The 14,130-nt window shown below is 38.3% G+C and overlaps 1 protein-coding gene across 1 annotated transcript; it reads right to left on the bottom strand.

Moving 5' to 3' along the window:
* Positions 1 to 3,512: 3,512 nt before the first annotated feature.
* Positions 3,513 to 5,201, bottom strand: LOC141686301 (uncharacterized). The gene is made up of 2 exons (XM_074491344.1): positions 4,671 to 5,201; positions 3,513 to 4,601 (listed from the first exon to the last, which is right to left on the bottom strand). The coding sequence occupies exons 1-2, from the start codon at positions 5,199 to 5,201 to the stop codon at positions 3,513 to 3,515; spliced, it is 1,620 nt and encodes a 539-aa protein (XP_074347445.1).
* Between the last annotated feature and the right edge of the window lie 8,929 nt (positions 5,202 to 14,130).

The raw sequence follows: 14,130 nt of genomic DNA, 5'->3' as shown, positions 1-14,130 counted from the left end.
AAAATAAAAAATAACACAATTCAATATAGGATCATAATGATTAAACGGAAAAATTCAAATATAGATTAAAAATAATTACAACACTAACCCGAACCATCGATTAGTAGATTGAATTGGAAAAATGTAGAGGCTGCAAATAACACAATTGAACAGAAAATATTGGGTAATCGTAATAATTTGTCTATTAAGATTGTTTATTAATGTAGTTTGTAGTTTTATGTTTAAAGTTACTTGCTACAAAAGAGTGTGATTGGTTAAACCTGAACAATATCACATAGACGGATTAGGATAAATCATAAATTGTAAATTTAAAATTACATACTCACTACTAAATTTAAGTCTAATTGCAACTCTAGAACATACCAGACATAATAAAGGAACTAAGTCATCTCTGCGATTGTGTGAGATAGCTTTGTTGGTTACCACCAGCGTTAATTTGTCCTGCATTAAAAGGTCATCATAACAAACAATATCACAGCAAGTCGGTACATAATGTCACTGTACACGGGTGTATATGCTTGATATGTCTACCATTTTTATAGTTCTTAACACACAATCACAAATAAAATGGATAGATGGTAATCATAAAATTTGTTAATTAATTTTAAGTGACATAAACATATTATAATTTTTTTATTGTAGCTCAATAGCATACCAGACAGATTAACGACACCAAGTCTCCTTCTGCGGTGGTGTGAGATAGCTTTGTTGGTTACCATCAATGCTATTTTTTCCTGGATACAAAGACCATCAAAATTATACAATATGAGAGGGGTTTCATATATGGTTAGTTTCTTCATTAGATATAAATTATAGCTAACTGTGCATCAATTTAGTTACAAACCTGTATTGCACTATTGGTGTCTGGACATAGAACTACATAAGAGAGGAATTGTACATATAAGACTCTAATGTAATACAGCATGAGAGGAAGCCTCTAATGTACTATATTGCTATATGTTTTTTGGCATCTGCCCATGCTTGCTTATATATAGAGTACTAAACGTGAATTGAAAGATGAGAATAATTTAAATATCTGAAATTATATGAATTTTCTGTTCAATCTACAAAAGTTAACAAACCAGAGTAGTAAATTGTAAAATTAGAGAGTCACAGTCAAAAGAAAAATAATAAGGAATGGAAACAAATAGAGGATGCTATAAAAGTTAAAATATTGTTAAGTGCTAAAGAACATATACATGTATTAGATTTAGCAAATAAATGATACTTCATCATCAATATAGTACCTGTATCCATCATCTGAATAAAGATACTTTCATTTTCAAGAAGTGGACTCCACATTCTCAAACTTCTTCACCTGTATTACGCAAGTAGTAATGTAAATACAATATGTATATACATATCGCAATCCAGTCATATGATGAAAATCGAAATGTGAGCATACTGAGATTAAAATTAAGCTAAACTTTATGTTTAGTATATGACTTATAATTCGCATATACCAGCAATAATTTATCTAAATCGAGCATACTTTATGGGAGTATAATATTTATCTGTACTCAAAAAAATAAATCCAAATCAAAACTCAATACATGAGGTGTGATAGGTCCATAATATACTTGAGAAGCTCGAATGCTGAAAATAATCTAAAAAGATAATATTGGATTCACATATATGTTATGGAAATACGGATTTTAGAAGCAAGAAATACCCACAATCCGTTAAAATTTGTATTTGGTAAATTGTCTCCATCAGAAATCTTTGTAAGACATCCTCGTTTCACATCCTGTAAATTCAATCAAACAAACAAACAAACATTTGTAGACAACAAATATCTTATACACATACACATATATGAACACATAAATAACAAAAATTCGCTGAAAGAATATGAAAGAAAAAAGAAGGAAAAAAATGACACGATTGTATGAATAGAGAATCATTCAAAAATTAGGTTGTATCCGATATGAAGCATAATAGACACAGATGAATCAACATGTGATGGTTACCATGTTTGTGCGGATAACTGATGTCTAGTAATTCAAATATGTGTGATGAGCATGATAAAAGCCTATCGGCTGCAAAACTGAGTTCAAATTTTGGTAGTTAAGATGGGTTGCTAGAATTACGTTGAAGATTGGTGTATAAGATCCATAAATTGTGGATAATCCATATTATACCGGGTAAAAAAATCCATAACCCTTTTATAAAATGGATAGTCCATGTTTACATGTAAAAATAGTGGTAAAAGTGAATGGATAGTATTCATGGGTTTGGATAGTATCCAGAATTTCAAAAAAATAAAAAAAGCTAGTTCTAGTACACATTAAGAATATATTGATGAGAGAGAATAAGAAAATCAATAATTATCATTGAATTAGTGTTGTAACAGATGTGAGAAAATCATGCAAATCTTTCCTTAGATAAGATGTTTAAATTTTAAAATTCAAAAAATTTCCATGTTTAGTATTTTGATGGGTAAAAAAATGGGTAAACTTATATGGATATATCCATGGATATATAGATTTTATACTTAATATGGGTCATGGGTAAATTTATTTACCCATTGGGTAAATTTTATGGATATATCCATGGATCTAGTGATCTTATACTTAATATGGGTTATGGGTACCCATTTGGAAAATGGGTAAATTAAGGAGTAGTCATTAAGAATATATATATGTTTATTTGTATAACTTTACAAAATTGTTCACAATGATAATCAAACTAAATTTACAATTTCTTCTTTTAACTCGAAAAATTAGAAGGGAGTCGAGACACAAGTTGCGCTCCCACCCCTTTCTGAATACAAAAGCTTAACCTATGAAAAAGAAAAACACCACTATTAGCATTATTAGAGTAAATAATGGAAAGAGTCTTGAGACGTGAGAAAACATCCAACACTTCTGTGTCTAGTTCCCCAAAAGTAGAGAAGGCAAAGGGGATGAACGAATAACCATGTTCAGCGCAAATCCTTGAATACTTCCTTTTTTTCTTTTCCACCGCATTTAGCAACGCCACCCCAGGAGCCCATGAACTCACTCCCCCACCAGCAAAAGGAGAAATACCAGTCACATCCAGACATGCATCTTTACCTTGGGACCAATTGAATAACAATAGATCTGCAGGTCTGAGTTCTTGCCCAGCATCTGAAAGAAATCCCAAAGGAGCCTCCTTACGCACAGGAACGCTAACCTTGGAGCAGATATCCACCAGAATGTCGCGCAGCAAATTATGCCTGAATTTCACACCTACATCACTTGAATAGTGAACTGCGTGATCGCCCTACTGGTCCATCCTGTGAACATTACAACTCGGACACAAGGTGCCTTCAGTAAATAAAGGAATTGCAAACCGGTAGCACAATATCGCCCGCAATTGGTGTTGGTTCATCCTCTGCCCCAACCCATCAATAGGGATGGTAAACAAGAAATCCTGAGCATGAGGAGCGCGAATGCAGCTCAGAATAGAGATCTGACGGGGACTCGACACATAATGAGAAGCAAGACTGGTCTCAATGACATCAAAATAGCTCTTTGCCAAAGACTTCATCAATTTGGGGGCAGGAGAGCTAGTGGTGCCAGAGAGAGCATTCGCACCACAAAGGGCCGAGAAATCATCAAGGCACACTGTAAAGAAGAACCACACGATGTGATACCTGAACTTGACAGAATCCGAGTCTGCAATGCACTAGTCTGAAGACGAGAAGCGAGAAAGGCATAACGAATAACATCCCCCACACATAAGATGCCAAGACCGCCCAACTTGATTGGGAGCGTGGCTAACCTCCACTGCCAATCCCCAAAACCAGGGCCAGAGCCAGTAACAATCCTCTCTAGGGAAATACACAAAGCCTGATCAAACTGCGTCTGGGCCTCCCCAAAGAATGGAGGTGGGCAAGTCCGCAATTTGTAATACAATTTTGCAACCCCTGTGCAATTAAGAAGAAGAAGAAGCTCACACTGGGGGTCCTCAAGCTTGTGAATAGCCTCCATTAGAGAAATAGTCTTGGAGACCCTTTGAGAAGCCAAATCATGACAAAAACCTGCATCGACACTAGCTGAACTCCCAAGAAGTTTGACACCCTTAAGCGGCCGGGAAATATTAGTGGGAAAAATGCCATCCACCCGTCCTCGAGGATTTTCCACCGGCCAAAAGAGTTCAGTCTTATCAATATTTAGAAACAAACCACGAACCGGCCCATCAGCATGGATAATATCAAGCGCCTTGGCCGCCATAAGGGTATCCCCAATAATAGTTCCATCATCCAGATACCAAGCTTGAAGAGAAAGCTCACAAGACTGCGCAATGGCCTGAGCCAAAGGGTGAAGCGCCAAAGCAAAAAATAAAGGACCCAAAGGATCCCCTTGTTGAACCCCTTGACAAGACCACAAAACAGAGTCGCCATAATAGAGTCGGGCCGGGCAAGAATAACAGAACTCAACCCAAGGAGAGATAGAAGGACACCGCACCCGGGCCTCCTGGAGAAGAATACTCCTGTCAATAAGGTTGAAAGCATTCTTGAAATCCACCAGGAGCATAGACAGCCCCACCTCATCCCCCCTAGCCTCTAAGAGCCTGTTGACAGAATGCACAACAACCTCACAACCACCAGGAATACCAACACCAAACTGAAAATCCTGTAAATAAGATACCATAGAACTACCAACAGAAGAAGATGCAGCCTTAGATACCAGTCTTCTTCACACCGTACCAACAGTAATAGGACGAATACCACCTCCTAGCTTAACCAAAGGAGTCAATGGAGCACTAACAATAAACTCCCCCAGCTGGGTGGGGCACTTGCCACTAAGGAACAAGTTGACAACCCCCGTAATAGAACCTAACTGATCATCAGCAACCGCGGAAGCAGCCCCACCCAAAATATCCAGTAAATGTTGGGCTCTATGCCCGTCACGCCCACAAGAAGTCCCTTTAGGGAAACTTCCAATACGATCCAATACCAAATCTTTGTGGACGTGGAGGGCATCCACCCCAATCACAGAGGAAATCAAGACCGGAGAGGGAACGAAAGGGTGCTTGGATTCCAGTTCAGCCAAAGTGTCTGGAGTATCTGGAGCAACGCCGGAGGAAGTAAGCACCTTAATAACAGCAGTAAAGTGTCCATCATCCAACTTACGCTTGCATTGGAACAGGTTAGCCTCCTCAAAATTCCTAGACTTCTGTAACCTCCGGGTGGAAGTTGTTAAAAAGGCCAAGCGATCCTTCACCAAACCCATCCTATCGCCCGGATCCCTCCACCGAAGAATGGAACTTTGCTTAAAAAGTGTTGTTGTTGTTTTTTTTATAGTCTCGATAGACGATGATTTTTCTTGTGCAGCAAACCTCGTTACTGGGTTTGATCCTTTGAACTTCGAGGACCTAGATCTCCTTCCCTAGGCTATTTAAACTTGTTTTTATATGAGAACTTTTATACTTACGAATTACACAACATCTTGAAAGAAATAGATTACATTGATAATTTAGGGTGGTGTCTTAGCGGGGATCTCATATCAACCCCTTTTCGCTAAGACCGCTTTTTCATAATTAAAGGTAGTTCTGATTCATACATTTCAAACAAACTGATTACTGATAAAACTTCTTCAAGTGAATTGCGTTCCACGCATTCTTGATGGGAGTACCATCGAGTGTCGACAGACGATAGGTTCCTGATGCAACGACCTCTGTTACTTGATAAGGTCCTTCCCACGGGGCTTTGAGCTTTCCTGTTATGGAGGGCTGAGATGTTGCTGACTCTCGGAGGACTAGATCTCCAACCAAGAATTGCTTAACCTCCACCTTCTTGTTGAAGTAAGATGCTATACGCGCTTGTTGCTGGAGGACTCTCTCAGATGCTTCATCCCTGATTTCTTCCATAAGAACATTGTGAAGTTGGATTCCTTCCTGTGATGCTTCGACGTCAAAGTACTCGACCCTCGGGGAATTGAGAGACACTTCGACTGGTGAGACAGCTTCTAAACCAAAAACCATCTTAAAGGGAGATATTCCTGTTGAGCTCCTGGGGGTCGTTCTATAAGACCAGAGTACATTAGGCAGTTCCTCGACCCATGGCCTTGGCAACTCATCAACCCTTTTTTTGATCCCCTGTAGGATTATCCTGTTGGTCACCTCAACCTGTGTGTTAGCTTGGGGGTAGGCTACCGAAAATTTGATGTGCTTTATTTTGAGTTGTGAGAGTGTTTCTGTGAACTTATCCCCCACAAATTGAGTTTCGTTGTCGGTTACAATGATTCTTGGTACCCCAAATCTGAACACAATGTATTCCATCAAAAACTCGATCATCTCTTTCTCGCGAATCTTAGCTAAAGGTTGGGCTTCGACCCATTTTGTTGCATAGTCGACGACCACGACAATATATTGGGCTTGATTCTTAGACTTTGGTATAGGTCCCATGATGTATATGCCCCACTGAAAGAAAGGGCATGGGTTGGTTACTGGGATCATTTCTACTGAGGGTTGATGGGACACCGACCCGTATAGTTGACATGACTTACACTTCCACACAAAACTTTCACAATCACTTCGCATTGTAGGCCAAAAAAGACCCTGCCTCACTATTTTGAGGGCTAGATTTTTGCTACCTAAATGATCTCCACAGATGCCAGTATGGACTTCAACCATCGATAGACGAGAATCTTCTGGGCCTCTACATAGAATTAACGGGTCTACAAGTCCCCGACGGATAGCTTGTTTTCTAGCATACAATATTTTTTTGCCTTGTATGATATGGATCTAGCTTCATTTTTATCTTGTGGCAGCTTGTTCTGCAAGATATATTCCAAAAAGGGTTGACGCCAATCCGCCATAGAAGATATCTCATTGACTTTCAACATGTTGGGGAATGGAGAGTCTTAATTGATGGAGGGGACCTTTCTTTCCTCGACATAAATTGCCTCAGACGTTGTCACAACGGACGAGGCCGATTTAGACAGTGCGTCGGCCCATTGGTTGTCCTCTCTACAAATATTCTTGATTGTCCACGACTGGACTTTCTCCAATAAAGACATGGCCAGTTTCAAATATGTCGACATTCGAGCGTTGTGCGTTTTAAACTCACCCTGTAACTGTTTTGCTACAAGCTGCGAATCCTCAAATATTTCTAAAATCTTTACCTCCAGCTCAATTGCCAGTCGTAAACCTGCTAACAAAGCCCCGTACTCAGCTACATTGTTTGTTACTGGAAATGAGAATTTTTAGGCCTGTTGTATTTTGAATCCTTCTGGACTGATTAAAATGACGCCTGCACCTCCTGATGATGATGTTGATGAGCCGTCAACGTAAAGAACCCAAACCTTTTGTGGAAATGATGTTTCTTCAATTATAGGATTGTCAAATTGGCATTCTACAACAAAGTCTGATAAGGCTTGAGACTTTACCGCATTTCGGGGTAAATATTCAATGTGGAATTGGCTTAGTTCGACCGTCCAAGCGGCGAGACGCCCTGTCATGTCGGGCTTGTGTAAAATACATTTCAGGGGTTGATCAGTCATGACTTTTATCAAACGGCCTTGAAAATAGTGACGGGGCTTTCTGCTTGCTACCACGAGAGCATAAACTAATTTTTCAACATGGGGGTAACGAGTTTCAGCGTCTTTCAGGGTATGACTAACGTAGTAGACTGGAGCTTCCCGTTCCTCGACATCTTTAACCAACACAGAGGCTACTGACCCATCGGAGGCCGAGATGTATATTTTCAAAGTCTCATGGGGCAATGATCTTGCTAAAACTGGGGGACTTATCAAAAATGCTTTTATAGCTTCAAAGCTTTCTTTACATTGATCGTCCCATATCAACTTTTTGTTCCTTGATGCTTCTTTGATGACCTTAAAGAAAGAACTACATTTTTTGGAGGCTTGTGGTATGAAGCGTCGAAGAGCCGCTATGCAACCAGTAAGACGTTGAACCTCTTTGATGGTCGACGGATCTTTCATTTCAGATATTGCTCTGATCTGTGAGGGGTCGGCTTCGATCCCTCGTTGGGAAACAAGAAAACCTAGGAATTTCCCAGATGTTAAGCCAAAAGAGCACTTTAACGGATTCAATCTTATGTTATTGCGTCTGACGTTCTCAAAAGTCTCTCGAAGGTCACTGCAATGATTATTTGAAGATTTTGATTTGGTTATCATATCATCAACATACACCTTGAGGTTTTGACCCAATTATTTCTTAAATATTTCATCCATCATGCGCTGAAATGTTGCACCAGCATTGATTAACCCGAAAGGCATGTTTCGATATGCAAAGACCCCTCGATGTGTGATAAACGCTGTTTGCTCCCAATCTTGATCATCCATCCTGATTTGGTTATATCCTGAGAACGCGTCCATGAAAGACAGCAGTTCGTGGCCCACCTTGGCGTCAATAAGTTGATCTATATTCGGCAAAGGGTAATAATCCTTCAGACATGCTATGTTAAGGTCTGAATAATCAACATACATTCGCCATTTCTCATTACTTTTCTTCACCAGGACGACATTAACAATCCATGTTGGAAATTTCACCGGCTCAATGAAATGGGCAATTAAGAGCTGATCAAGCTCCTCCTCTATAGCTCGTCATTTTTCTTCTGAGAACGTGCGCCTCTTTTGCTTGACTGGGTTTTTCTGGCGTGGCATGTCGGAAGGCGACCATGCGAAAATATCCGAAAATTCTCGAAATAACCTTGTTAATTCATCTTTTATCTCAATGTCCAGATCTTTTCCCACTTTAACTATTTTATCCGGAAAATTTTCCATTATCGATACCTCAACAGTCTCACCGACGGGAGAGAACGAGAGCTCCCTCAGGATATCGATGATGTTATCGGGGTCTAGCTGGACAACCTCGTTGACCGTTTGAGAATCACAATCTTGCTTTTTGGGTATGACGGTAGTAAAGTAGCATTTTCTTGAGACCGCTTGGTCGCCGCACATCTCCCCCACTCCAAACTCAATTGGGAATTTCATTTTCAAATGGGGTATTGACGTGATGGCTTCCAGTGCCGATATAGTCACTCGGCCTAGAATGGTATTGTGACTTGAGTTTGCACTAATTACATGAAATTTAACTATCTTCCATACTTGACAAGGCATTGTGCCGAAAAGAACCGGAAGATCAATTGTTCCAACAACCTTTACCTCGTTACCCGTGAAGCCATAGAGAGGCGAATGTGTATTTTCTAATTTTCGTTCCCCTATATCCATTCGCGCTAAGGCGTGATGATATAGAATGTCGACATAACTACCATTATCGACAATGATTTTTTTACTGTATTGGTGCCAATTTTTCCGTGATAACCAGCGCATCTTGATGTCCTCTTATAATGTTTGGAGAGTAATCTTCGTCTGAGAAGGATATGACAAGAGATGGAGATGGTTTACATCTCTTGGGGTATGAAGGGTTAACACTACACACCTCTCGGGCGTAGGACTTACGAGAATTGTTTGACATACCTCCAGCGGTGTAACCGCCGAAGATCACATCGACTATTCTGTCGTCTTGTCTTTGTTGATTTTGGCCCTGCCCTTCGATGTAATGGACGAAATGGCCTCTTCTAATTTTGGACTCGATGAGTTTGCTTAACTGATAGCATTGTTCTGTAGTGTGTCCCGTATCTTCGTGGTAGTCACAATACCGAGAACTTGGAGGACGACCCGGCTTCATCGACCTCGGGGGTCGAAAGTCAGGTTCTGTCTTTAGAATTGCCAAGATTGTTGCTTTGTCGACTATAAGCTTAGTAAACTCTTTGTCTTTTCTGTCATGGGGATGCCATTTTCCATCTGATACGGGCTGTCGCTGGTATTCTCGACCCCTCGGGCTTTGGTATTTCTCTTTGCCAGTATCCCTTCTCGGCGATGAACGTTGAGGAGATTTGGAGTCGTATCTTCGAGACCTCGGAGTCCGAGGGCTATGAGTTCTTGTTCTATCATACTTGTAGCTAGAGCGTCGAGGAGATCTTATGCTTCCCACCGCTTTTTGGAGCATCATCCGATGTTCGACAATCTGGAAAGCCGTATGGAGATGTTGATGATGTTTTTCTATGAGCTCTTCTAGCAGAATACCATGTCTGCTTCCATCAATGCCTGCTGCTAAATAGTTTATTGCCAAAGGTTCCTCCAGGTCTGTTATTTCAGATATAGCTTGACGAAAGTGGCCTAAATAGCTTCTCAAGGATTCGCTAGGCCTTTGACGCATCGTAATCAAAGATGCTGTGATCTTGTCCCCTTTGTAGTTGCTTGAAAACCTCGTCTGAAATTTAGTTTTCAATATAGTACAGGAGTCGATCGACCTAGATGGGAGATTGTTATACCAATGTAAGGTTGTTCCCTATAAGCATGTGGAGAAGAATTGGCAACAGGCAACTTCTGAGTGTCCGTAGAATGCCATTCGACCATCGAAAGTATTGAGAAAACCTGATGGGTCTCTTGATCCATCAAATTGGTCGAGCGCCGGGGTTTTTAAAGTCCTGTCTATCTTAGCATTTCGATACTTTGAGATAGAGGGCTTTCCACCGGGGCTTCAAATCTTGATTGCATTTTAACTAGATCGCGAAGTTGAGCCATATCTTCCTGCATCTTAAGAAACTCCTCTTGTGATATCGAGTCCGTTGACATCGACCCTTGCGGGGTACCGCCTGAAGAAACTGTGCTTGGGCATCGAGGCCTGGAATATATAGATTCTGTGGATACTTCCTCCTCATCATAGTAGTAATCTTCATCGTCCTCTGACAGCTCTACATACCCCAGCTCTTCATCGCCCCTTCCTTAATTGACATTGGCTTCAACTCCTGTTGTAAATGATGGATTTCTTTTATTTTCTCTAGCTTTTCTTCTAGTCTTTTAGTTTCAGCTTCTAACAACTTAAGTTCTTCATCTGAACCTTCCGTGCCCTCTATTTCCTGCTCCCGTAAAAGTTTTTTCTGTCTCAATTTCTGCAAGTGCAACCTAGCATCACTGGAGAGGACTTGCTTTCCTTTCTCTGTTAAAACACGGGAACGAGTGTCTTTAATGATTCTTCTTTTAAGCTTAACAGGAGGTTTCTGCATCTGAGAGTCTTCAAGGGGGGGATTATCCTCCACTGGAAACAGCCGTCTTGGCCTGAGGGTCGATGGTTCTTTTTCTTTTCCTGCTGGATTGATTTGCTCTGATTTTTGGACAGTTTGAATTTCTGCCGTGTTTCCGCATTTCTCTGGATCTTCTTCCTCAATTATTATGTTGGAGTATCAAATTTCAGAGCTCCTTCTAGCGCCAAATAATGATCCTAGTATTGAATCATATTTAAGTGAGGAACAACACTCTTTTATTGATACTATTTTTCCAACTCTTTTCATGTAGGGCAACTAGTCTCTATTTATAGGGGACCCTTAGTGGGCTTTTCCCTTTACAATTGGGCCCATATTGGGCCTCTTATTACAAGATTATATATTAAAGTCCCTATCTATGGTCCTTCTTCCTCCTTCTTTATTCTCGGGCCCAACATATATCTTTATTATCCATTCAAATGGAGCCGTAAAGTAAACGAACCGAAGTGGTCGTGAGCAGTTCAAACTCGACTTGATAAGTACTTGATTCGGCTCGATTTATTAAAAATTCGAACTTAAAAATGTGTCCGTTAAATGTAACAAATCTGAGTCGAGTTTTAGTATGTGCAGATCGAGCTCAGCTTGTATTGGTTCAGCTCAATAAAACTCAAATAAAATAAAAATATTTTGATTTTAAATAATATTCATAATATTTTAAGTTTAAGATTACACCCAAATATTTAATTTATGATTCATTGAATTATTTAATGATAATAGATTAAAATTTGAGTTTAGATTGGGTTGAAATTGATAATAAATTGGTGTAAGTGGATTTCAATCATTTTTTTAAAATTAAATGTGTTCGTTCTAAAACTGTTCGTGAAGGATTCGAATTCGGCTCAACTTATTTTTGTTGGATAGAATTTTGGGTGCGACTCGATTTGTAAACAAGTTCGAACATAATTTTTGTTCAATAAACTCGGCTTGTTAGAAAAGAAATTAAGGACAAAATTTGGTTCAACTCAATTTATTTATGTCACTGATTTCAGGTAAAAGTTATGCTCGCATCCTCAATCATTTACGTATCTCCGAAAGTTTGAAATGACGCTTGTCGTCCCCTATCTTGCGACTCTACTTATTTGTGCACGCGTTTCATTGTCCATCCGCTCTTGCTAGTTCGTGATATTCTAACCTGAGTGAGCTCGGAAGATTGAGCTCCTGTTATATAGCTCACACGTTCATTTTTTCCTTTCGTGTCCTCACCCATCTTGTACATAACAGGGATGAATATCTGCGTCCTTCGGAGAGATAGAGGAGAGAGACAGAGGAGATATAACTATATAGGTAATATTTACAACTCTTAGCTTTTAAACCATTTAAAATTCAATTATTAATATATATTTTATATTATCTTACTGTAAAACACATCTAAGATCTAATTCTAAAAAAATATACCATTTTTTGTATTACATATAGACCTGATATGATGAGTAGCTAGATCTAAAGAATCGAACTGAAATTTATAATCCGATAATTATCCGAAAACAAAATTAAATCAATCCGAAAATTATCCAAACCAAAAATTAAACCGAAAATGATCCAAAATTATAAATTGGAACCGAATAAAACTGAATCATATATTATCAGAATCGAATATGATCCGAAATAAGTAAAATTCATACTTAAATGTATTTTATATTCGTGATAATATAATTATTTAATCATAAATTAATGTAAAAATATATTATATTATATTAAAAGCACTGCATTTAATAAAAAAATTATTTTTAAGTCTCACAAAATAAAAAATAAAATAAGTTATCATCCAAAAATATCCAAACCAAATTTAATCTGATCCAAATTTTGTCCGATTTTTATCCGAATTTCATCTGCTTTAAATCCGAATTTTACCTGAACCAAATCATATCTGATACGATCTGAATGACCTCCAGTTATATCATAATCCGAAATCGGAACCGATCCGAAATTGATCAGATCATAAATCAATCCGATTATCCAATTTACCAGACATTTCACACTAAATTTTTAAATTTTTTGTATATTTTAATTTACCCCTTGTATTTCATTAATAAAATAAATTTATTTAATTTGTATCCCAGCACTTTATTACTTTTAACTTTAATTTTGTACTTTAATAATAAAATAATTTATACCGTACAAGAATGGTGTAAAATTTAATGTTGGTGATTTGGAGTTCAATTTGAAAATAGTATAATTTTTATACTATCTTGATATAAAAATTACGCTAAAATAATTAAATGAGTTGGAAATGTTCTAACAACTTATTTGAATAAAGTAAATAAATTATCCCGGTTATAATTCTGTTTTCCTATTTCAGGTTCACATGTTTTTTTGGTAGAGCCGCGTTAAGTGTAAAAAGTACCGAGAGATTTTGATAGTGTAATTGTTGTTATTATGACACATAGCTGGACTTGATGAGTTGGATCCTCGAACAACAAACATAATTTTTGGGCTCCGTCCCTTTTTTGGTATGTTTGAATGGAAAAGTCATTTATTTGGTACATCTGTTCAAAAAATGTCATTTATGGTACAGAACGCCAGTACTTGTGGGAATCAATCATTGACCCCCAGAACAAGTGGCGTTCTGGGGTCTTTTTATTAAAAAAATTTCTCTTTTCCCCGGAATGAACTTGTGTTAGTGTGTTTTTGAAGGAAAAATAATTAGGTGAAGGGCTGTTTTTGGACTCCTATATTAAATAAATGAAAAATGTTTGTACTTAATTTTTTTTTTTGTGTTATAATGTAAACCTATTTTATGTGTATATTTTTTAATTTAAATAAAAAACCGTATAAATAAGACTTTTCTAGCTCCAAAAAGGGTGTCGTGCAATGTGAGTGCAATATTTTTAGGTGAGGGTATGTTTTGGCACGTGCGTATGTAAATAACCGTAGATTTTTTGGGTTCCAAATTTTTTTGTTGTGTTGTAATGTAAACCTATAATTTTGGAAAAAATTTAATTTTAAATTAAAAATTTATATGACCAACACTTTTTTGTAGCTTGGAAGATGGTGTCTTGAGCGGCGAGTGCGTAATTGTCACGGGGGGGGGACAAATTTGTGCACGGGCATATTTAAATAACCGAAAATTTGTTTAGGTCCATTTTTCT

Source organism: Apium graveolens, chromosome 9, assembly GCF_009905375.1.
Source record: "Apium graveolens cultivar Ventura chromosome 9, ASM990537v1, whole genome shotgun sequence".
NCBI lineage: Eukaryota > Viridiplantae > Streptophyta > Magnoliopsida > Apiales > Apiaceae > Apium > Apium graveolens.
The sequence above is the reverse complement of the archived record's forward strand: the minus strand, read 5'-3'. Positions and strand labels throughout refer to the sequence as shown.

Bases quoted from the DNA above. Each gene is read 5' to 3' on its own strand.
- LOC141686301 (XM_074491344.1), bottom strand. From the start codon at position 5,201: ATGGGTTTGGTGAAGGATCGCTTGGCCTTTTTAACAACTTCCACCCGG. The intron at 4,602-4,670 runs GTGTGAAGAAGA...TCTTATTTACAG, and splicing joins GTCCTATTACTGTTGGTACG to GATTTTCAGTTTGGTGTTGG.